This window comes from Tupaia chinensis, unplaced genomic scaffold (assembly GCF_000334495.1).
Source record: "Tupaia chinensis unplaced genomic scaffold, TupChi_1.0 Scaffold000175_1, whole genome shotgun sequence".
Classification (NCBI taxonomy): Eukaryota; Metazoa; Chordata; class Mammalia; order Scandentia; family Tupaiidae; genus Tupaia; species Tupaia belangeri.
In genome coordinates, this window is record NW_006159650.1 from 138,220 (window position 1) to 161,571 (window position 23,352).

The window sequence follows — 23,352 nt, forward strand, 5'->3', positions numbered from 1 at the left end:
AAAAAAAAAAAAAAAGAAAAAAGAAAAAAAAAAGAAAAGAAAAGATGAGTCCCAATAGTTAATTAGAAGTTTCGGTGTTAGGTTTCCCATGATGAAGGATTTATGGTGTGATAGAGGACTGAGAAGGCACAACATGGTGCTTAGGAAGGCCTGGTATGAGTTCTGGGCCTGCTGCCAGGGTTGGGAGTATTTCTGATCTCTCTGTGTAGTTGTTCCTTCGTAATATATTATAAAATAGGCCAATATGTCACTCTCATCCATTCAATCCACAGGTGTCTGGTTTAGCCAATACAGTGGTACAGTGTGAAGCGTTCTATATGTGTTAACTGACTCAGTGCTCAGAACAGTCCCTGGGGAGAAGTGCTACTGTTGGGTTGTCAGAAAAGTCGTAAAAAGTTGGTGTTTTTTTTTTTTTTTCTGTTTTTCTATGCAAAAATGCATCATGAGTTTTCTGACAACCCAGTGTTATCCCTACATTTTAGATAAGAAAATGGACACATAGAAAGATAACATGTTAACACCTGGCACAGTTGGTAATAGCTCTGTGAGAGCAGACTCTTGCTCCTTCTACCTGCTCCAGGACAGTCGTGGATGCCACATATGTGCCTGGATGTTGGATGGACGGTATCTTGGTCAGTTTCCAGATGACATTGCGAGGGCTTCTATTAGTCTCATTTTACCAATGAGGGTTAACAAACTTGCCCGATGCATTATGGATACTAAGCGGTAGTCATAGTGGGTTGAATTGTGTCTTCCACCAAAGAGCTGTTGAAGCCATAATCCCCTGCACTTCAGTTGTAACCTTATTTGAAAGGAGGGTCTTTACAGGGATAACCAAGTTAAAAGGAGATCATTAGGGTATGGCCCTAAACTGGTAATGACTGTTGTCCTGATACAGAGGGAAAATTAGGACACAGACACAGACATGAATGGAGGGAAGGCAGAGATAGGGATGATGCATCTGTAAACCAAGCAATGCCAAAGATCAACAGCAAACCGTGAGCAGTTGGTGAGAGGCCTGGAATAGTGTTTTCTTGTAACACCCAGTGGGAGCCACATCTGCTAAGATCTGAATCTGGTGATGCCACTCAGCTTTGTTGTGGTAGCTGCAACCAGTGCAGTGGCAGAACCAAGGTGTACTGAACTTCTGGGTGCTGGGGACTTGACATCAAACACCAAACACTGCCCTCATAATTATGTCTGTGGTGGGAGACAGATAACCAGTAACTGATGTCAGCATTTTTTCTGAATAGTCAGAAGCAAAACCAGCATGTAGTGTTGAGGAAGGAGGAAGAAGTGCTGTTTTGGAGATGGCTATTTGATAAGGTGGCATTTAAGCAGAGGCCTGAGCGAAGTAAGTGAGCTGGCAGGGAGGCCATCTGGCATGGGCCAGTTTCCAAGGCACAGTAAGGAAATGGCATGGCTGGAGTGAGAGCAAGGAGGTGAAGGTGTAGGAGATGAGGGAGGAGGGACAGGGCCAGATCTCAGGCAGGGTATTATTCCATGGAATGAGAGGAGCCACCGAGCTTCCTTCATGGGAGGTTTTGCTCAGAAGGTCCTCTGCCTTATCCATTAAAGGAAGCTCTCGTAGGCTGGCAGGCAGTGTGGTAGTTAAGGCTCTGGACTCCCACATGGCTGACTGTATGTAGTGCAAGTCCTGGACCTGGCGGCTTGCTTTTTCACTTTCTCTCGCTTTGGTCAAATTAAACAATAATAATAATAAATTAATTAATTAATTTTTTATTAAACAATAATAATAATAAATTAATTAATTTTTAAAAACAACAACAAAAAAGGAAGCTCCCAGTTGCTGCCAAGCATAGTAACAGAGTGGATGTGGCCCCTCAAACCCTGGGATTAGAGTGACTGAAAATGGTGGGTTTGGATGGGCAGTAGAGGAACAAGTCTCAGTGACTATCAGGGTTACTAACTTCTCTGAGATTTTCAACCTCTGTGTTCAGGAGGCCTGTAGGAGTTGATGCGAATGTAGAATGTTCTTAAAGTTTTAGTAATGGTCAGCTTTCTTAGATTCATGTATATGCACAGAATTCAGAATAGCTTAGAGTTGAATTCGTAAAAATCTTTACAATGCAGGAGTAAACCATATTGCAGGACACAAAGTGTTAGGTCAAGATGCCTTGTGTGTGTGTGTGTGTGTGTGTGTGTATGCGTGCATATTTTTTACATAGTTATAAAGCATAAACCATAGGTCTGGAAGAGAAGATTCGTCTAGCTCAACCCTTTTTACAAGTGAGAAACTGGACCCAGCGAGATCTTGGTTAGTCTGATTGCAGGTACGTTCTAATTGTATTATTTTAGAAACTTGCCAAACTCTCAGTATTTTTGTGAATTTTTCCATACTAGAGAATAGTTCAAGTTTTATAGTTTTTAGGTAATTCAACATGAATAGGGTAACTTATTTATCTGAGACTTTAAGCCATCATTTTCCTGATTAGTTTTAGATACATTTAATCAGCAAAATATACACAGTGGAATATTACTCGCCGTAGGAAAGGAGGGCATCTGTCATTTGGGACAGCCTGGAAGGATCATCTGGAGGACATCATGGAAGTGAAGTAAGCCAAGCACAGAAAGACAAAATTGTGTCAGCTCACTTACACGTGGCGTGTAACAGAAGTTGAACTCATAGAAATACAGAGTAGAATGGTGGGTGCCAGGCGCTGGGGTTGGGGAGATCGGGGTGATGTTGATCAAAAGATACAAAATTTCAGTTAGATAAGAAAAATGAGATTACGAGACCTGTTGTACAACATGGTGACTACAGTTCGTACCCATGTATAGTGTACTTGAAGATTGCTGGGTGTAGATTTTAAGTGATCCTTGCCACCAAAGTAAGTGAGGTGATGCATATGTGAATTAGCTCCATGTAGCATTACACAGTGTACACATATTTCAGAACAACATGTTATATATGATAAGTATATCCAGGTTTTTGTTAATTAAAAAAAATAAAATTTTCGTTAGCAAGTACTTTCCGCCCTTAGGAATCCAGTCATTACCAAGTATGGTTTATAACTTTGATTTTAAAAATGAAGGATAAGGCTAGCCAGTAGGATGGTAGGGAAGGTGGCTAGGTCCTTTACAGCTGACTGCACACACGGTTCAAGCCCCAGACCTGGCATCTAGAAAAACACACCAGGCACATGCATGTGTGTCCCAAATCTCCAAAAGGTGGGAAAGATGAAGGAGAAGGGATTGTGGGATGCTTTCTCATTTTCTCTCTTTCTCCACCCTCTCCTCCTCCTGGCCACAGTTAGCCCACAGCCTCACCCATGCTGGCTAGACCCCAAGCCGTGAATGGCCTGGAATAGCCTCAGCCCCCTCCTTGTGGTTGTGCCTCTCTTTCCTCAGGAGGATCTGTTTGGCCATCCCACTGGTGGAGCCCCACCTGTGGCCATGGTGCCTGTGTTTGGGGCTATTTCAGCCACTTGGCAGCAACCTCTGATGACCTCTGTGGCTGTGACCTTGAGGGTAGAAGCTATCTGATAAGTAGAGTGTTAGGATCTTAGTGCAAAGACGTGACCTAAACTGCCTTCAGAGAAGAGGCCACATTGATGCTGTTGGCCAGCAGGGACTCTTCACCTTAGTGAACTAGATTCCGTACCTTGCTGTGGAGTAGGCAGTGCGGATCCTAATGTTCCCAGCAGTGCACTGGGTTCTTGGCACCAGAGTTTAGAAGACGTGCCTGCTGGAACATCAGGGCACACTTCCACTCCTAACGTGGCAGAGGCTGCTGCCTTTGCCGCTGTTGTCGTGGGTGACGTACTGGGGCTCAGATGACATTATGGCGTCACTACCTCATATTATCCAGAAGGAGCTGAGCATCTGCAGGGACACTGAGGGTTCAGGCTTGTTAGGGCAGCCTCGGTGGGAGCCCCTCAAATGCTGTGCAGTCGAGAGGGCCTTTCTGGGGAGGGTTTGTCTGAACAGCATCTGATCCTCTTTTCAGTCATTTCCAGCTAGGTTGGGCTGTCAGTTTTTGTGACTGAGTGAAAGGATCTTTGCTATTCTTCCTCTCTGGTTTGCTAGAGGGAAATAGTCCAGATTTGGTAGATTAATTATTCCTCCAGTGATCTGATGACAGGCTCATCTGGGCCAGCTGCAGTGGCACAGGTAACACGATCCTCTGCAATGACAGTCTACACGGGAAGGTCCTGGGTTTGCGTCTCAAGGTCTCCCTGTGCACATGGCACACACAGCATTGCCTCTGTCCAGGGCTGACCCGGGTGGTTTGTAGTGTGAGGGCCATGTTGCCTCCCTCCCTCTCATGGAAAAGATGACTAAATAAGCAAACTAAAAAAAATCTCATCTAGCCAAACTGATTTTATAGATCAGGGAAAGGGCTGGTGATCCACTTACATTTTATAAATTCTGCAAAGAAAGTTGTAAAGATAGAAACTTTATGTCAGGCCATGGTCTGAAAGGTGCTATGAAGTGAATTGTATCTCTTTCAAATTCTTATGTTGAGGCCATAAGCCCTTGAAGAGAGAGTTATAAGGGTGGGGCCCTAACTGATGAGATGTGGCCTGATAGGAAGAGGAAGAGACCTCTCTCTCCCTTCCCAGCATGTCTGGTCACAGTGAGAAATTAATTGTCTGTAGCCAGGAAGAAAACTGAGTCAGCTGTCACCTGGATTGTGAATTGTGGATTTGCAGTCTCCAGATGCATGAGAAGTAAATGTCTATTGTTTAAGCCACCCAGTCTGTGGTATCTTGGTATGGCTGTTTAGGCAGACTAGTACAGAAGGACCCAAGTTAAACTGGGCTGATTTTATATAAGACAACAGTGAGGTCATCAGAGGTTGCTGCCATTCCCATTGATTTATCTTTTTCAAATGATCTTTTCCTCTTTTCATTTTTTAGCTTTACTGTGATACAGTAAACCACATGTGTTTAAAGTGTTTAATTTGATGAATTTTGACATATGTATTAACCCTTGTCAAACCATCACCCCAGTCAGGGTAATGCACATGCATCTGCCACCCCCAGGATTTCCTCGTGGTCTTTTGGATCTCCCTCCCCTCGTCCCCCCTTCAGACAGATGCTGATCTGTTTTCTATCACTGTAGATCAATTTGCATTTTCTAAAATGTTGTTTAAACAGAATCATATACTATACGTTCTCTCTTTTTTTCCCCTTCTGGTCTGGCTTTTTTCACTTAGCAAAGTTATTTTGAAAGTCATCCAAGTTGCCGTGTCTATTTGTAGTTCATTGCTTTTTAATGCTGAGTAAGATTCCATGGATATGCACAATTTATTTATCCATTTCCCCATTAATGGACATCTGGGTTGCTTCCAGTAGGTATATATTTAAATTTTTAAGAAACTCTCAAACTGTCTTCCAAAGTTATATCATTTCCCACTGCACTGTATGAAAGCTCCAGTTCTTCCGTATCCTCACCAGCACTTGGCGTGGTCAGTCTTTAATTTCCGCCATTGTAGTGGGAGTGTAGTAATATCTTATTGTGGCTTTTGCATTCCCTAAATGAAAAGTCATTACAAATCTGGTAGGTAGTGATTATAAATTTATTTTAGTCTCATACAACACAAAGGTAACAGTAAGAATCTTCACTGTTTTGTTGTATACCATGGAAAGAAATTGAAAGGACCATGATCAGTAGGGAGTGGCTGTAAGTCCGTCAGTCATTCAAATGAGGGCGACTTGTAACTACTGATACGGAAATGTTCATGATAAAATCAGGGAGCAAAATCAGGCAGGCTATAGCCACCTCAATGTGTGTATGTGTAAGAGGGATAGAAAGAAGAAGGAAAGATTGTATAGGCATGGACAAGATCTAGAAGCCCTCTACTGTTGGGCTAGTTTGTTTCCAGTTTTTCACAATGCTAGGTAAAGCATAGTGAATGGTTTTGTGCCTTGGCACAGTGGGCCTTCTGGGGTGTGGGGTGGGGGTGCTGTCCTGTGCATTGCAGGGTACTTGTCAGCATCCTAGCCTTTCTGGCCTCTGTCTTCTAGATGCTGGTAGCACCTTCCCCCACCTCAAGTTGCAACAGCTAACAATGTCTCCAGCCATTGCCAAATGTCCCCGAGGGCGACATTGCCTCGTTGAGAACCTTTGCACAGACTTTCAGTTTTGTGAGATAATATATTTTCTTCATTTAAACTCCTGTTGTTGGATAGCATGAGCCCACAACACTGGACCATGTTTAACCTATGGGAGCTGGAGCCTAGTTCTCCTGTGGTTAGATGCAGGCATACTTGTTTGTTGCAGTAAGGTTATTTTGTGTCCTTAAAAGACCAGAGTGCTCTGTGCCAATGCATCCCCTTGCAGTCTGCACTGGAGTGGTTGCTGGCTGAGATTAGGCTTTTACAAAGTAACTGCAGAACGTTTTCTGTCTCCCTGCACTAGCAGAGGTTTCAAAGTACAGAACCTTCCTTGTATTTCTAAAGAGGTGTTGTCCCAGCACTGCCTGTATGTCAGCCGCAGCCTTCTACCTCATTGTTCTACCTCTTTGTTCTTAGTGTCCTGGGACTGAGTTTTGTAACTGCTGGCTTTTTACAGAGGAGTCGACTTTGGCCTTGAATTTATCTGGGGGAAAGTCAGGCCCCCATGCCTTTGTCACACTTCCTGTGACATTTTTCATGGCCCTTCCTACGCAGCCACTGAGAGTTTGTTCTCTAACAATCTCCAGTTTCCGTGCAGTGAGCTTTCAGGGACAGGGAAGCAGAGGAAAAGCGTGGGGAGGGAAAACATGGGTTGGATTCAGAACAGGTAATGCAGTTGTGGAGAGCATCCGAGTTCCATCCCTGAGCAGTGCTCTTGCTGCCCTGCCAGTCCCCATGCTGCACGTGCTGGCCCAGCAGGTGACCTTGTGTGTTTCAGGTGTAGGAGGCTTGTGGGCTGGGAGAACCAGAGGTCTCTCACATTCCTCTGAACCCATGCTGCTCTAGCTCAGGAGAGCTCTCAGAGGAGGCGTTGTGGAGGAAGAGGTAACATTTAGTCTCATTAGAGCGTGTCAGTTCTGTTCTCCTGGGTGTGATCTTCAGAGAATATTGAGTTCTCCCAGTAGAACTTTGGGGACTGAAGCCTGTTTCGGATTTGGAATGAGATTCTGTCCCTAAGATGTTCTTTCTTCTCTTCTATCTGATTTTTATCAAGTTGATTTCCATATAAACCTTGTTTATCAAATGTAGCATTTGTATGTGGATTAAAATATGTTTAAAAAGTTAAAAAATAACAGAACCAAGTCATTCAGTATTTCTGATGGTTTGATTACTGTTATGCAATCTCCTGGTTTGCGATGATAATTTCTGACATATTTCTATGTTCTCTGCACTGGGTACCTTCCAAGGTTTAGAAAATGTTGTTTGTCGCTCATCTTCACTTTCTTTTCCTGTGGCTTACTACAAAACTCAGTTGCCTTGACATCCTCCCATCGTGTTTTTTTTTTTTTTTTTTTTTTTTTTTTCCAACCCTACTGTCTTTTGGGGCCCACAACTTCCAAAGATGTGACTTTATCACCAACGGCCTTGCATTTGTTTAATGTCAGACTCTCAGCTCACTCCCTCGTTTTTTTTTTTTTTTTTTTTTTTTCCTTTCCAAGCCTACTAGCTCTTAGGTCCCCAAACTAGAGTGATTTCCCTCATGAGCTTTATCGTATGCTGGTCTTCCGTTATCTCTCAGTCCTGTGAGCCTCCAAAGTAAGATCATTCGATTCCTTCTACTGTTGGAGAAACTGAAGCTCAAAGGTTTGCTTAGATTTCCCAAAATACTGTATGGACAGTATTTTGACTTGGTCAGCACTGCTGTGAGCACAGGTGCCAGGGAAGGCTGAGGAAGTGCGTTGCTCTGCAGTGCTGGAGGCGTGTGGAGGGCCAGGCTTTGTTCCCGGTTTGACATGCCATGCGGCGTGCGTGCCTGTGATTCTGGCTAGCTTGGAAGGCTAGGGTGAGGGGTGATCATGGTTTGGGACACTGCTGAGGATGCTTCTCTTTGTCTCTCTCTCATGAAAGAGATAAAGCGAACTTTAAAAAAAAAGTTACGCCTGGAAATAATGGAAAGCACTGTTGAGACCAGCAGATGGTATAATGGTTACATCACTAGACTCCCACATGGCTGACCACTGTTTGATTCCTGGACCAGGAAGTATGAAACTCAAGCCAGGCACATGTGTGTGTGTGTGCCCAAAATTCCGAGAGGAGAATGGAGGAGAAAAGATTGCAGAATGACCATCTCCTGAGGGGTGATTTCTAGCTTTCTGTCTCTCTTTGTCTCTCTGGAGAATGCAAAATTCTCTCTTAAGAAAAAAAAAAAAAGACCACTGTTAAGTGCCTCAGTCACCCAAAGTTTTTCTGTGGGAAGACAGGAAAAGTAGTAGTTAGTGGTGAGATCAAATAGCTTTAAGAATCTAAATGTTGGAGCCAGGAGGTGGTGTGGTGATTGAGGCACTGGACTCCCACATGGCTAACCATGGTTTGAGCCCCAGACCCGGCTGCTTTAAAATCTCACCAGGCATATGTGCATGTGTGCCCAAAATCCTGAGAGGAAACTGGAGAAGGGTGTGACGTGGCTACCCCCTCCCGGGGGGGGGGGTCATTTCTCACTTTCTTTCTTTCTGCCTGTCTGTCTCGCGTGTGAGCTATGACTTACCTATTCTGATTCTGTGAGGTAGCAGTGCATTTGTTGTGCTTTGTTTTTTGTTTTTAAGTTTATTTCATCTATGTGAGAGAGAAAGAGAGAGCATTAAAGATGTCCCAACAGCTTCGAAGCCGTGACCCACCTTCAGCCTTAGCCAGCCTGGATCGTGGCAGACTCAGGGAGCTTAGCAGAACGCTATGTCTTGAGAAGTGTAATGGGTCTCTACTCTGGCGTGTAGATTCCTGAGACATCTCACACAAGAGGTTGGGAACACCCAGTGTGATTGATGGGCCCCGTTTCCTGTGTCTCATCCCTGCATGTGTGTGTGTGTGTGTGTGTGTGTGTGTGTACAGACATGCACAGTCAGTCTTGACAGTGATACAGTGGGGACATGGGAATGGAGTGAGCAGCCCATGTCTCAGCTCCTTTTGAGTTGAACCTGCATGACCAGCCTACAAGCAGGTGACAGCACATTTTCTGGGTAAGAAAATGGGGCCTCAGCACAGTGTGGTAAATTGAGACAGGGTCAGCAGCCAAGGAGGGACAGAGCCTTGGCCCAGGCCCAAGACAGCCAATTTGGAGTACTCTTAGTCATGTTTGCCCTCCTGTTGACTTCTTAGGAGCTGACCAGCAAGCGTGGCCTCAGCAGAGCTGACTTGGAGAATAGCAAAAGAAATAAGTTTCTGAAACTGCAGAACTGCTGAAGCCTAGGCCTCACACAGACCATGTGTGAGTACCAACCACAGACAGACCTAGCCTGGTGTAGTTGGCCATCCCTATCTTTCTTTTCCTTTTCTTTCTTTCTTTTATTTATTTTTTATTTTTAAGAGAGGTTTTTTGCTATAAGGCGTATACTGTCACTGGAGAGACAGAGAGGCAGAAAGTGAGAAATCACCCCCCTGGGGGAATGGCCACGCTACAATCCCTTCTCCCCTACCCTTCTCTTGGGATTTTGGGAAAGCATGCACATGTGCCTGGCCTGAGTTTTAAGCCACCGGGTCCAGGACTTGATCTGAGGTCAACTGCATGAGAGTTCAGCAATGTAACCATTATACCACCTGTTGGTCCCCCCATCTTTCTCTTATACATTTTCTAGAATTATATACCTAGTCTTGCATTGCACTCCTCCCAAACAGCATGGTGTTTGCTCAGGAAGTATGAGTTGACATTAGCTGTAACGAGCCTAAATGGGAAGGTAAGGCAGGCTGGCCGTGTGACCTAGTGGCTAAGGGAGCTGGATCCCACACAACTAATGGCATCATTCGAATCCTTGCCTTGGTGGTTCGAGAAATGTGTGTGTGTGTGTGTGTGTGTGTGTGTGTGTTGCCCAAAATCTTGACAGGGTGGAGAAATAGAGAAGAAAGAAAGGATTGCAGTGTGACCACAATTTTTCCCTCTCTTCCTAGGTCTCTATTAAACATACATGCCCTCTGGCAAATTAAAAAAAAAGAAGAAAGAAAGAAAAGGGGGGTAAAGCCAATTCAAAAGAAATAAAATACTTCTAAGAATTATTTTTAAAGAAATATATGTATTCTGACTGACGAGGAAGGCCAAGCAAGCCCTCACATCTGTTCCTTGCACATGGTGGGGTGCGGGTGTTGTAACCCATGCCAGCAGCTGGCTGAGGGTGTACTGCCCAGCTGCCCTTCAGCTGACTGCTCTGAATGCAGTGCCCTGATATTTCCCTTGGTGACCTTTTGAGAAGGAAGCTCCTCGTTTACACAAAGTCACCACAGTCTCTGTCTCCTCCCATTCCCCCACCCCCATTAAACAAAGGCTGGTTACCTGTAGAATCCCAGCTCCCTGATTCGGCTCTTAGGGGCCTTGCAGATGTGCTTGTTTCTCCAACTTGTGTCTTGCCACCCTCCCCTGCCCTCTCTCCCCACCCCCTGCCAGCTCCCCAGGCTGGCAGAGTAGCCAAGCCACGGCCATCTCAAGTAAGTGCAATAGACTGAGCCATCGATGCTTGTCCTCCTTCAGCGCGGGACGTCCTGGCCAACTGGTTATTACTCAGTGTCTGTTCTGTTTCGCTCTGTCTAAAGGACACTCAGTTGGTGTCCTTTGGCAAGCACTTGACTGAGTGTTGAAGCTTATGCCACCTGGCTGATCTGACTCACTGCACTGCCATACAGCTTCGTTCTCGTGGCATGGAATGAACATCGCTAAAAAGACGACCAACTTCCAGAGGAAGACATGCTGGTATTTGCCAGGATAAATGCAGCTCCTTGTTTGCTTGCTGAGAGACAGGCTTTTAAATTAGTGTGCTTACATTTCTTTAGAGATGAACACCTGGTGCTCTCAAGGCAAGGCGCTCACTCTGGGTGAGAGCAGGTTGGGACGCTCTTTAAGGAACTTTTAAAGGAAACATTTAACAAATTAACTTGATAGGCTGAAGACAACATTTTTAAAATCAGATACAACTCTTCTTCCCTGCCCACACATATTGTTAAATTATCCTTTAAAAAATCATTTTTAAGGGAACCAGCAGTTAGCGTAATGGCTATGTCGCTGGACTTCCATGCAGTCGACCGCGGTTTGCGTCCCGGACCCAGTGGCTTAAAACTCACACCGGGCACGTGTGCGTGCGTGCCCAAGATCCCGCGAGGAGGATGGAGGAGAAGGGATTGTGGCATGACCATCCTCCCTGGGGGGTGATTTCTCGCTTTCTGTCTCTACGTCTCTCTCTGTCTGTCTGGCGAGCGTACGCGCCCTATAGCGAAAATCTCTCTAAAAAAATTTTTTAATCGTCACAAAAATGTACATAAAGATGATATATAAATATGACATAAATATAACATAAAGATTACCATCGCAACTGTTTTTAAGTGCAGTAAATTACCCTTTGAATCCATGACCTAGCCTTTTGGAATTTGGATTCTGTTCCTGTATAGAGAACCATTCTAAATCTTGCTGAGCATCCTGGAGAATATCATACTGGCAGGTTGTGTAACATCAAAGGAATACACAGATATTTTCTTGGGTGGAGCAAAGTAAGACCCTTCCTGGTCTCTATAAATGAAGCTCAAATGTAGTTCAAACCTTTTTTTTCAAGCTTACATTTTATACCTTTATTATTTTAAGGTCAAGCTCTTGAGCCTATGAGTATAATGATGCCAAAAATATTGTAATTATACCTTAATTTTAGCCCAAGGAATGCTCTTAGAATTCCTGAGTGAAATAAATAAGGATATTTAATTTTATGTTTAATCACTGTGTTTCCCTTTCTGTTTAGTACTTCGAAAAATAATTTTGGAAGTGTGTTATTTTTCTTTCACAGTTTTTATTTTTTCTGAGATATTTTTTCCACAGACAAATAAGAACATTTCTCATAAAATACATATATTAAGCTTACTAGCCAGTTTGGGTTTTTCTTTTTCTTTTCCTGTAGGGAGGGAAAGGAAGACATCACCCCCCGGGGGGATGGTCACATTGCAGTCTCTTTCTCTGTTCTCCTCTTGGGATTTTGAGCATGGGTGCATCTGTGCCCAGCCTGATTATAGGCAGGCCACTGGTTCCAAGGCTTGAACCTCAGAGCTGGCTATGTAGGATCTAGCCGCCTCAAGCTCCACTCCACCTACTGGCCAAAAAAGAAACTATCCTGGAATATCACTGAGTTTTTATTACTGGAGAAGGTCTTCACCAATGCAGAGTGCCTGGACAGCAGCTGAAAAAGAGGAAGACTGCAAAAGCAGCCCTTTCAGGCCTGGGCCAGGATCATAGTCTCAGCCTCTCTTGGATAGTTGGGCAAGGGATGGCAGTGAGGGAGGTTCAGGGAAGAGAAAAGGCTTGTTCTTCATGCATGGCCCTGCTTTAGCCCAGAGTCACGCAGACAGGCCAACAGCCAAGTGCTTGACCTGCAGAGCATGATCAAGAAGAGAGTCTGCCTGTGAGCTTGGGGTTTCCTACTTGCCCTCCAAGTGCTTCACACGTTTGAGTTTTAGCCAGTTCCAGTGGGTCATAGTGTCAACCATGTAGCCAGATGGGAGCTGGGCATGTCATTGGGCAAAGGGTGAAGATGCTGGCAAATAAGGCAAACCCCGCCAAACAGTGTTTTTGTTTTAAGAATTATTTATTTATTTTGATTTATTACTATTATTATTAATTGGCTATGGGGGACATGAACTCACCAGAGAGAGAGAGAAAGAGAGAAAGTAAGCACCAGGTCTGGGACTGGAACCATAGTCAGCCATGTGGGAGTCCAGTGCCTTAGCCATGATGTCACCTGCTGGCCCCAGAACATTCGCAAAAAAATTTAATTGATACAGGATATTTGTGCTCATCAGAAAGAGCGAGCGAGAGAAAGCACCCTTATATGAAGCATGGTCACACTGCAGTCCCTTCTCTGTCTCTCTGACTTGTCAGTATTTTGCACACATTCATCATCTGACATGTATTTCAAGACCCTGGAGTTATAACTCAAATTGAGGGTGCCCACGTGTGCTACAGGAGCCTGTTCCCACAAGAAAGTTAAAAAACAAAGTGGGCTTACCACTTCTTGAAGGAAAAAGTTTGACTACATCTGAGCTTTATTAATAGAGACCAGGAAGTATCTCGCTCTGCTCCACCCAAGAAAATATCCGTACTTTACTTGCCTTTCTGTTGACAGTACACAGTGTAACACACACACACACACACACACACACATACACACACGCTCTCACTCACCCTGCAGAGGAAATCAGGAGCCTACAGGCTGCAGAGGGTGGTGATTGTGTTAATTACACATTGGAAGCTCACTCTCGGGAGAGGCTGGGCAGTGTGCGAGTCTCTAGGATTTGCTGACATGAGGCCCGGGGCGCCCTGGTCAGGAAACAAGTCCTTAGCTTGGTCCAGGAAATGTCTGGCATGGTTCTCACAGCCTCAGCTGGCAAGAGCAATTGCTGTGAAACAGAAACATTTCTTTATTTCTTGCTTCTGTGGTAAAACAGTGTGGGGTCTACAAGAAATTCAGAGAAAATGTATATTATAAAAATCATACAGGGTTTAAAAATTTTTTTGCACTGAAATAAGGTTGTACTTCGATTCTATTTTGCCACAAACTTTTTGAAGTCCCTTCATATACATGTCATACAATTTACTATTTTAATCTTTTTGTTTTCAAGTGTTTTTCCTGAAAGCGAGAGTGAGCCTGACAGGCAGTCTCTACAGGGTCTTGATGTGGTCTTCCCCCAGCCTTGTAGCCAGTTGGGTTACAGGTGCACCTGCATGTTCGGGTAGACTTGGACTGTGAATCCAGAGCCTCCCCTGTGGCCTCCAGGATCATGCAGCGGTGCCTACTGCCCATACCACCATGGCTGGGCCTTTATTTTAAAGATAAGGTCTTGCTCTATTGTAATCCTCCTGCTTCGGCCTTCCTAGTAGCTGGAACTGCAGGCAGCATGCCACCACACCGAGTCCAGAACCATTCGTTTTCATTTTTGTTTTGAACTCTTCCAGTGGTCCTCTTTTTTTTCTTTCAGTTTTTGCTGTAGGGAGCATGAACTTGCCAGAGAGAAACAGAGACAAAGAGAGAGGGAAAGTGAGATAGCATCTCCCAGGGGGGATGGCTATACCACAATCCCTTCTCCTCTACTCTCCTGTCCGGGTTTTGGACATGCAGGCACACACACCCAGCATGTTTTTCAAGCTGCTGGGTCTGGGACTGGAACCGTGCTGTCTGTCATATCAAGCCGCCTTACCCACTATACTACTGACTGGCCCAACATTAACTCTTCATTCACCTTCCCCCAGCTCCTGGCAACTACCATCCTACTTTCTGTCTCTGAATGGACTATTCTAGGTACCTCATGTAAGGAAGATTACACAGTACTTGTCTTTTAATGACTGGCTTGTTTCACTTATTATGTCTTCAAGATTCATCCATGTTGTGACATGTGTCAGAAACTCCTTCCTTTTTAGGACCGAATAATATCCCATTATACAGATAGACCACGATATGTTTGCTTAGTCATTGGTCGAAGGCCATTTCGGGCTGCTTCCACCTTCGGTTGTGAGAATGATGCTCTGTGAAAACAGTGTACAGTGTCTGTTCTGCTGCTCTCTGCTTCCAGTTCTTTGGGGCATATATCCAGAAGTGGATTGTTTATTTCCTGTCGGAGGGCGTGTGCACATGCCAGGGGGAGAGGAGGGAGAAAGCACCTTGGGTGTGGTCTCGTTGCAGTCACCTATCCTCCGTTTCTTTATCCTGGTAGGACTTTAGGCACACACACACATGGACCCATGGTGTTTCTCAAACTGCCAAGGCCCGCATGCAAACTGTGGGGTCAGCCATGTGGGATCCGGCTTGCTCAACCACTAGGTCATGGGGCCAGTCTCATAGGGCAGTGTGATAAACATGTCAAATGCTTCCTTATTTGAGGAGCACCACACTGTCTCCCCAGCAGCCGCACCATTTTACATTCTCACCAGCAGTGCACAGTGTTGAAACTTTCTAGGCAGGGCCTACTCCAAGTAGAACATTTTCTTTTACAAAAGCAGCAACATCTAGAGACATCTTACTTGGCAGTGGAACCTCCCACCACCCAAGCTTTCCTCCGAGAAGTGTCTTCAGGAGCCTGAATGTGGCTGTTTGTCCTAGTCAGGCACCTTGCTGGTGTCAGAGATGATAGCTTATAGGCAGATGAGCTTCTGTATCAGGTGGAAGAATGCCTTAGTGGCTGAGTGCCACATGCTGCTCAGAGTTTTTAGCAACCAAGGAAGAGAATAAATCACTGGAAAACTCAGCAGGTGGCATGGTGGTTGGGGCACAGGACTCCCACATGACCAATCGAGTTCGAGTCACAGACCTGGCAGCCTGCTTTCTCACTTTTCCTTTCTCTCTCTCTTTGGTCAAATTAAAAACTAATATCGTGGTTCAAGTTCCAGACCTGGTGGCTTGCTTTTTCACTTTGCCTTTCTCTTTTTCTCTTTCCTGCTCTGTCCCTTTCCGGTCAAATTAAAAAATAAATAATAAGTAAATAAAGTTAAATAGAATAATTCTTTTAAAAAGAATTATGTTAACTTTATTTTATCATCATCATCATTATTATTTTCCAATTTGATAAGAGACAGAGAGAGAGGGAGGGAAAGTGAGAAAGCAGACTCCAACTGCAGTTGGCCACATGGGCATCCAGTGCCCTTAACCACCACACTACTTGCTGGCCCCAGTAAAATAACTGTTAAAAAAAAAAATGGTAGTCCATACCATTTCATCTAAGAAATAAGCTGTCCTAGCCCTGTACTTGGGGAAGGCACAGATGGGGCATTGCCCACACAGTAGTGTCCACCGGAAAGGTTTGTCTTAAAAGCGTGGCAAGGCCCAGCCATGGTGGTGCATACTGCTAAAATGTGCTTTGCAGGCTAGGACTACCTGGGTGGCTCAGGTTCGATTCCTGATCCTACCTAAAGACCAGGCACAGTAGTGTACACCTGTAGTCCCAATTACTTGGGAGGCTGAAGCAGCAGGAGAAGCTCAGCACAGTGAGACTGCAACTTTAAAAAAAAAAAAGAGAGAAAGAAAGAAAAAAAGGTTTTCCTGAATAAATTAAGTCTACAGGGGGGAAAAGAAAGGAAGACAATAACTAGACTGGAAATTAGGATCACTAGGTGAAAATGATTGGGGCTCTTCACTCCCACATGGCTCCCAGGGTTTGAGTCTTAGACCTGGTGGCTTCTTTTGTCACTTCCCTCCTCACAATGATGACTATAGCAAGTTAAAAAATGATTGATTAATTAATTTAAATGAACAATTCTTTATAATTTATTTTTTAACTTACTATAGTGGGAGTCCAGCACCCCAACTATTTTCACCTAGTGATCCTAATTTCCAGTCTTATGACATGCAAGTTACTCCTTTAGAGATTTTTCATTAAATGTCATTTAAGATACATGCTCAGACAGCACAGTAATAAAATGCTCTGCAAGGCTGACCCATATGAGAAGGTTCAAGTCCAGAGACCTCCCTGACTACACTGGGCACACATACGTCTATGATGTGGCACTGGCTAAAGCTGGGGTGGATCACAGTGTCAGGACCCTATTGAGATTCCTGTCTGTCTGTCTCATAGAAGGAAGAAATAACTTTTGAAAAGAAAAAATGCTATGTTCTCTTTTCTTTTAGTCTTAAATTTTAATTGCTATTTTTCCTTTGTCTTCTTAAAACAAAATTTTAGGTTTTTCAACAGCAGCTCTTACATGCAGATTTTTTCCCCTTGGTTTCAATATCTATTATTGTAGAATTCTCACTATGTTTTGGGTCTGCAGTCAATTTTACCTCCAAGCCTGCAGCAATTTAAGGTTTTCCTTTCTAACCCTATGCATTTCTCAATCTTTCTCATTAATGTATCCATTAGTAGCTTTGCTTTTGTGATAGTAAAATAGGACATTAGTTGTACGTGACTGAGTTTCAGTTGATTCTATAAAATGCATTGCATTTTGTCTCCATTCAAGATAGTATGCTTATTTTTAAATTTGTCATTATAACAGAAGGTAGTATTTGTGAGTTGCTTACTTGAGGCCAGTCTCTGTGCTACATTTCTCACATGTGGGTAGCCCATATGAGGCTCACAACTTTGTGAAAAAGCATTATCCCCGTTCTTGACAGATGAAACTGCAGCCCAGAAAGGTTACATGATTTGCCCAGCTAGCAAATGTGGAAATGAAAGTCGAAGCCAACCCCAAAGCTCACACACTTGAACCAGGCACTAGCAATACCCTGCATTTGTCTCACCGTAGCCTTGCGGCCTGTGTTAGTCCCAGCTCTGTGTAAAGGATGTGAGCATTCATAGTCTCTGTGATACAGGCCCGGTGTCGTCCCATTGGTCCGTGATGACAGTGGTCCTAAGTGGGTCAGTCACAGCGGTCTAGACACAAGTTCTTTCTGGTCAAATCCTGACCTCTGGGTTGGATTGACTTTGTTTATGATCTCTGGATTGCTCTGATCTATACTTGAATCTGTTTGCGTCAATCAAACTTGCCAAGCTGATGGGTGAAGAAAATAGCATTTCATTGTTTTGTTTGTTTGTTTTGCCAGAGGGCACATACACTCACCAGAGAGACAGAGAACGAGGGAGAGCCCAATGGGGACCCAGTCTCCTCTCTTCTGTTTCTCCATTCTGTCCGGATTTGGGGCACACATACATGTCTAGCATGTTTCTCAAGTGTCAGGGCCAGGATTCGAACCAAATGATCAGCCTTGTGGGATCTGGCTCCCTTAACAACCAGGCTATTGGACAGCCCTTCATTATAGTTTTAATTTGCATTTTTCTTGTCGGGAAGGATAAGCATCTTCTATCCATTTGTTTTCTTCTGTCTCCTTTGTTTTTGCTGTATTTTAAAAGACAACTATAGCTCCCTCCTTTGGTAAACAGAATGGCTTCATCTTTGGCTTCCCTTTCCTTCAGCAGGCACTGAACAGCTTCCCATTTTAGTCCTGCCTTACTCACATGGATTGATATGGTCAGCATACAGTAAACAAGTGCCTTCAGTATGTACTGGATTCAGCCTTATTTCTGTGTCATGTTTCCGTGTCTTTTTTGCATTAAGTGTCTTTTTTTTTTTCTTTTTTTGGAGAGGTTTTTGCTATAGGTCATGTGCGCTTGCCAGAAAAACAGAGAGAGACAGAAAGCGAGAAATCACCCCCCCCGGGGGGGGGATGGCCACACTGCAATCCCTTCTCCTCCATTTTCCTCTCGGGGTCTTGGGCACACATGCACACACACCCAGTGTGAGTTTAAGCTGCTGGGTCCAGGACGCGAACCGTGGTCGACTACATTGGAGTCCAGCAATATAGCCATTACGCTAACTGCTGGCCCTGAATTAAGTGCCTTTTGTTACATTAAAATTTTTTAATTATTTAATTTTATTTATTATAATAATAATTATTATTAAATTTACTAGAAGGTGACAAAGGAGGAGAGAGAGAAAAAAAAAAAAAAGAGGGGAAAAATAGTGAGAAAGCAAGCCCCCAAGTCTGGAACTCAAACCAGAGCTGGCCATGTGGGAGTCCAGTGCCTTAGGCACTATACCACTACACCACCTTCACCCCCGTGACAGAGACAGAGAGAGAGGGGGAAGTGAGAAAGCACCCTCACCCCCCCATCTTACATGGAAAATGGCCACTGTACAGTCTCTGTTTCTCCCTGTCAGGATTTTGAGCACACATGCAGGTGCATGTAATGTGTTTCCCACGCTGCTGGGTCTGGGACTCAAACCGTGCTGTTGGCCGTGTAGGATCCAGCTGCCTTAACCATCACATCATGGGCTGGCCTGTGCAGTAACATTTAAATGACAAAAAAATACCAGTCAGCCCATTTATATGAAATGAATAGTTGTGATTTACTGTGGCCATTTTTTTTTTTTGAGAGGTTTTTGCTATAGGGCGCATGCGCTCGCCGGAAAGGCAGAGACAGAGAGACAGGAAGTGAGAAATCACCCCCCAGGGGGGATGGCCACACTGCAATACCTTCTGCTCCCTTCTCCTCTTGGGATCTTGGGCACGCACACACCCGTGCCCGGCGTGAGTTTAAGCCTCCAGGTCCAGGACTCGAACCGCAGTCAACTACGTGGGAGTCCAACACCATAGCCATTATGCTAACTGCTGGTCCCTACTATGGCCATATTGAGAAAAGATGTGTCAGTCAGGATTGGGAAGGTTATGTTATGGTAACAAACAACACTGGAATATTGGTGACTCTTACAACATGGTTTATTTCTGACTTACAGGATCAGCATGTGGTTTCTGCTCTCTGTAGTTTCTCAGAGACCCAGGCTAGGAGGTGCTTCATCTCAGTCCATTTTGCCATGATCATAGAGGCAGAGAAGAGAACCTGATGAACTTTGAGTTGGCTTTTAAAACTGGTGCCAGAAGTGACTCATCATTGTACTCATTAGAGTAGGCCATGTTGCTGTGCTTGGATTCACAGGGCAGAATAATGAGCTCCTTCTCTGTGTACAGACCGAGGGAACCAAACACGGCCAAATCATACATGCCCACCGTGGGAGATCCTTTGAGAACCTTTTACACTTCAGATAGCTGCGGTTCCCTAGAATATACTGAGTAAAAATTAGATTTGGTAGTGACTTGAAAAGACAAAACTCTGCCTTAACTGTTGGAGTGAAGGGTTTTGGCTGTCCTGCTCTTGAACCCATGAAGAAAGCCCTTACACATACTAAGCCACAAGGGTCATAGGAAGTATCTAGGGGCAAAGCTGGCTGGAAGTTGATACTTGTCTAAGCTGGACAGTGGTTACCTCGTTGTTCTGCCTGCTTTTCTATGTGTTCTAAGATGTCCGTAACAGAATGTGCTGTTTCATGTGTTGCCCATGTTCATCTCCCGTCAGTTGCAACTATCAGTTTATTTTCATCCCTTGTTGTAGAGTGTGGTTTAAGTGGCCTCCTCAGTTCTTTCCCTTTTTTGAGAGAGGGTCATAAGCACTATCTTTTTTTTAGAGTTTTGCTATAGGGTGTGTGCACTCGCCAGAGAGGCAGAGACAGAGACAGAAAGTGAGAATTCACCCCCCAGGGGGATGGCCACGTCGCAATCCCTTCTCCTCCACTCTCCTCTTGGGATTTTGGTCGTGTACACATGTCCAGTGTGCTTTTCAAGCCACCAGGTCCAGGACTTGAACTGCGGTTGATCACATGGGGAGTCCCGCACCTTAACCCACTATGCCACCTGCTGGCCCCCATAAGCACTTTTATAAATCATTTTTTAGGCCTTTCCTTTATTTTAGGATGTTAGACTCTGTAAATGATATATTTTTTTATTTTAACGTGCCATAGGATATGTAGGCTCTCACCAGAGAGAGACAGAGGGGGCAGTGAGAAATCATTTCCCCTCTCTCAAGGGGATGACCACACCACAATTTCTTCTCCTCTATTTTCCTCTTGGGATTTTGGGCCTGCATACACATTCACCTGGTGTATATTTTTAAGCTGCTGGGTCTAGGACTTGAACCTTGCAATCACCCATGTGGGATCCAGCTGCTTTAACTACCATGCCACCAGCTGGCCCTGTAAATCTTTTAAAATATTTTTTTGGAGGGACTAGCAGATTGCATAATGGTTACATCACTGGACTTCCACATAGTTGACTGCAGTTCATGTTCCAGACCAAGCGGCTTAAAATTCACACCAGGCGTGTGTTCCCACAATCCCAAGAGAAGAATGAAAGAGAAGGGATTGTGGTGTGGCCATCCCCCCAGGGGGTGATTTCTTGCTTTCTGTCTCTCCATCTCTCTCTGTCTCTCCAACAAGGCACATGCCCTATAGCAAAAATCTCTCTCATAAAAATAAAAAAAATTAAGTTTATTTTTTCCACAAGAGAAACAGACAGAGAGGCTGGGATCTCCAACAGAATCTTCATGCCGCAATCCACCCCCAGTCTCAGCCAACCTGAGCATGCTCAGGGAGATTTGAGGGGACCCTTACCCATGTGGGTCCAGTTGTGCTATTGCTGTCCACCACTTGGCCCCTTAAAGTATTTCTAGATGACCTCAAGTTAGATCTGAATTTTTTTTAGTGATATGGTTTTATAAAATCTGCAAGTTCATATGCTCCACAGGCTAATGACAAATATTCTTATGTTTCTTCTTTTCTCTCTTTCTCTTGCGTAAGTTGAGTGTGTGTGTTAGAGGTGGGACTATTTGTTTATAATTAGAAAGCTGTCATGGCCCTAAGGTGATATGGCCCTTGCAGTCCTGGCACGTGATTGATATGTAGTTGGCATTGCAAAGTCCTGCAGTGATCTTCAGACTGCCTGCATGGATGGGGTGTGGATGCCCCGCCTGGAGGAGGGGGCATTCTGCCTCCCTGAGAAGGGTCACTGTGCTATGCTACACAGCGTGGAAAGATGGATGGGAATGGAAGAGGATGGGAATTGCATTCAGGAGAGGGACAGTGAAGGGCAGGTGGGAACCTCAGATCGCTCTGTGTTGTTATGAAGAAAGGTTCAGGCTGCTGTGTTAGGAAGGAGGGTAAGCAAAGCAGGCAGGAACCGTGCCATGGAGGCCTTTGATTGGCCTCTAAGAAGTGTGGACTTTACTCTGTTGGCTTTCAGTAAATATCAGTGTGAGCAAATGAGCTAACTATGTCGATTGTTGCATTGTAGTGACAGGCTCTCTGCCCTCTAAGGGTGAGTCATGGGGAACCTCTCAACCTCAGCACTCTGCCAGTGGTCCCTGGAAGTCTTGAACAGCACTGAACTGTTTACATTCTTGACTGTGCTCCTTGGACACAGTAAGAATCCAAGATGCCTTAACACAAGACAATCCCCACGTTCGGCTTATAGAAGCCCGGCTCTCAAATACTGTCGCCCCATCCCAGGGGGTTAATGGCATTTTCTCCTGTGCACATAGGTCCCTCCCAGCACCGTCACTGACTGGTGGAGATGCCACAAGTCATGCCTAGAAGCCTGCCCCCACTTTCCACCTCCCACCAGTGTCTATCTCTTCTAGGTGAGCCCTCAGCACTGGGTGTGAAGCTAAACTGGAACAGTGAGGGGTCATTCAGACTGAATCCTTTCCCTGAGCAAAAGTCCAGGGGCTTCTATGGCACACGTACAAGGATGCCCTTAGGGATGAGCGTCACCTCCCCCTGATGTGGCCTGTGTTCTGCTTAGTTTTGCATATATAGATCGATGACTTCCCAAGACAGAGAACCATACAACTCTTACCTGTGCGGGTCCCAAGGTGTGACAGAAAACCTGGCCTGGTAGTGATAGTCACTGTGGCTCCTGCCTCATTTCTAGCATTGCTGGGGACTTTAGGGATACCTGTGGTCCTGGAACCTGGTGCTTGGCCTCCCTGTACCATCCAGGTGCATTCCCCCGTGTCCTCTTGTCCTGTATGTCCCTTTTTACCACCACACTGGGCCTGGCTTCAGTCTTCCCGACCTCAGCAGGTTTACTTTCCATTGCCATCTCCTTCCTCATGTGCTTTTCCTCCTTTCACAGGCCCTTCAGAGTAACCTGAGGTATTCCTTGTTGCCAAGACGGCTCATTATCAGCAAGAGATTAGCTCAATGTTTGCATCCTGCCCTGCCCAGTGGTGTGCACTTGAAAGCCTTGGAAACCTACGAAATTATCTTTAAAATTGTGGGGACCAAATGGCTGGCCAAGGACTTGTTCCTGTACAGGTAAGATGACTTTGCTCTTGTATTACATTTTTTTGTTGTTGTTTTAGTTTTACAGCATAGAGGCTGTGTGCTCGCCAAAAGAGAGAGAGAGAGAGAGACAGAAAGGGAAAGTGAGAAATCACCCCCTGGGGTGGATGGCCATGCCACAACCCCTTCTTTGTTCTCCTCCTGGGACTTTGGGCATGCATGCACATCTATCTGGCATGATTTTCAAGTTACTGGGTCTAGGACTCGAACCATGGTCAGCCATGTTGGATCTGGTACCTTAACCACCACACCACCTGCTGGTCCTTGTATTGCTTTCTAGTACCTGAGGAATCTGTCAGTTCACAAGATTAAAAAATGGCAAGCAACAGAGACCAACAAATGACATAATGGTTACATTGCTGGCCTCCCATAGTCAACTGTGATTCAAGTCCCAGACCCAGCAGCTTAAAACTCACATCAGGCACATGTGATCCCAAGAGGAGAATGGAGGAGAAGGGATTGCAGCATGGCCATCCTTCCTGGGGGATGATTTCTCACTTTGTCTCTCTGTTGAGCACACACGCCCTATAGCAAAAACGAAACAAAACAAGACTCCCTAAAAAAAAAAAAAAAAGATGGGAACCAGCAGTTAGGGAA

The 23,352-nt window shown here is 44.8% G+C and overlaps 1 protein-coding gene across 1 annotated transcript in view; it reads left to right on the plus strand.

Annotated features, from left to right (window-relative positions):
- DOP1B (DOP1 leucine zipper like protein B) overlaps positions 1-23,352 on the plus strand; it is a 156,093-nt gene that overhangs the window by 14,796 nt on the left and 117,945 nt on the right. Inside the window, 1 exon segment of the mRNA XM_027770948.1 lies at positions 22,547-22,728. Coding sequence (XP_027626749.1) covers positions 22,547-22,728 — 182 coding nt within the window.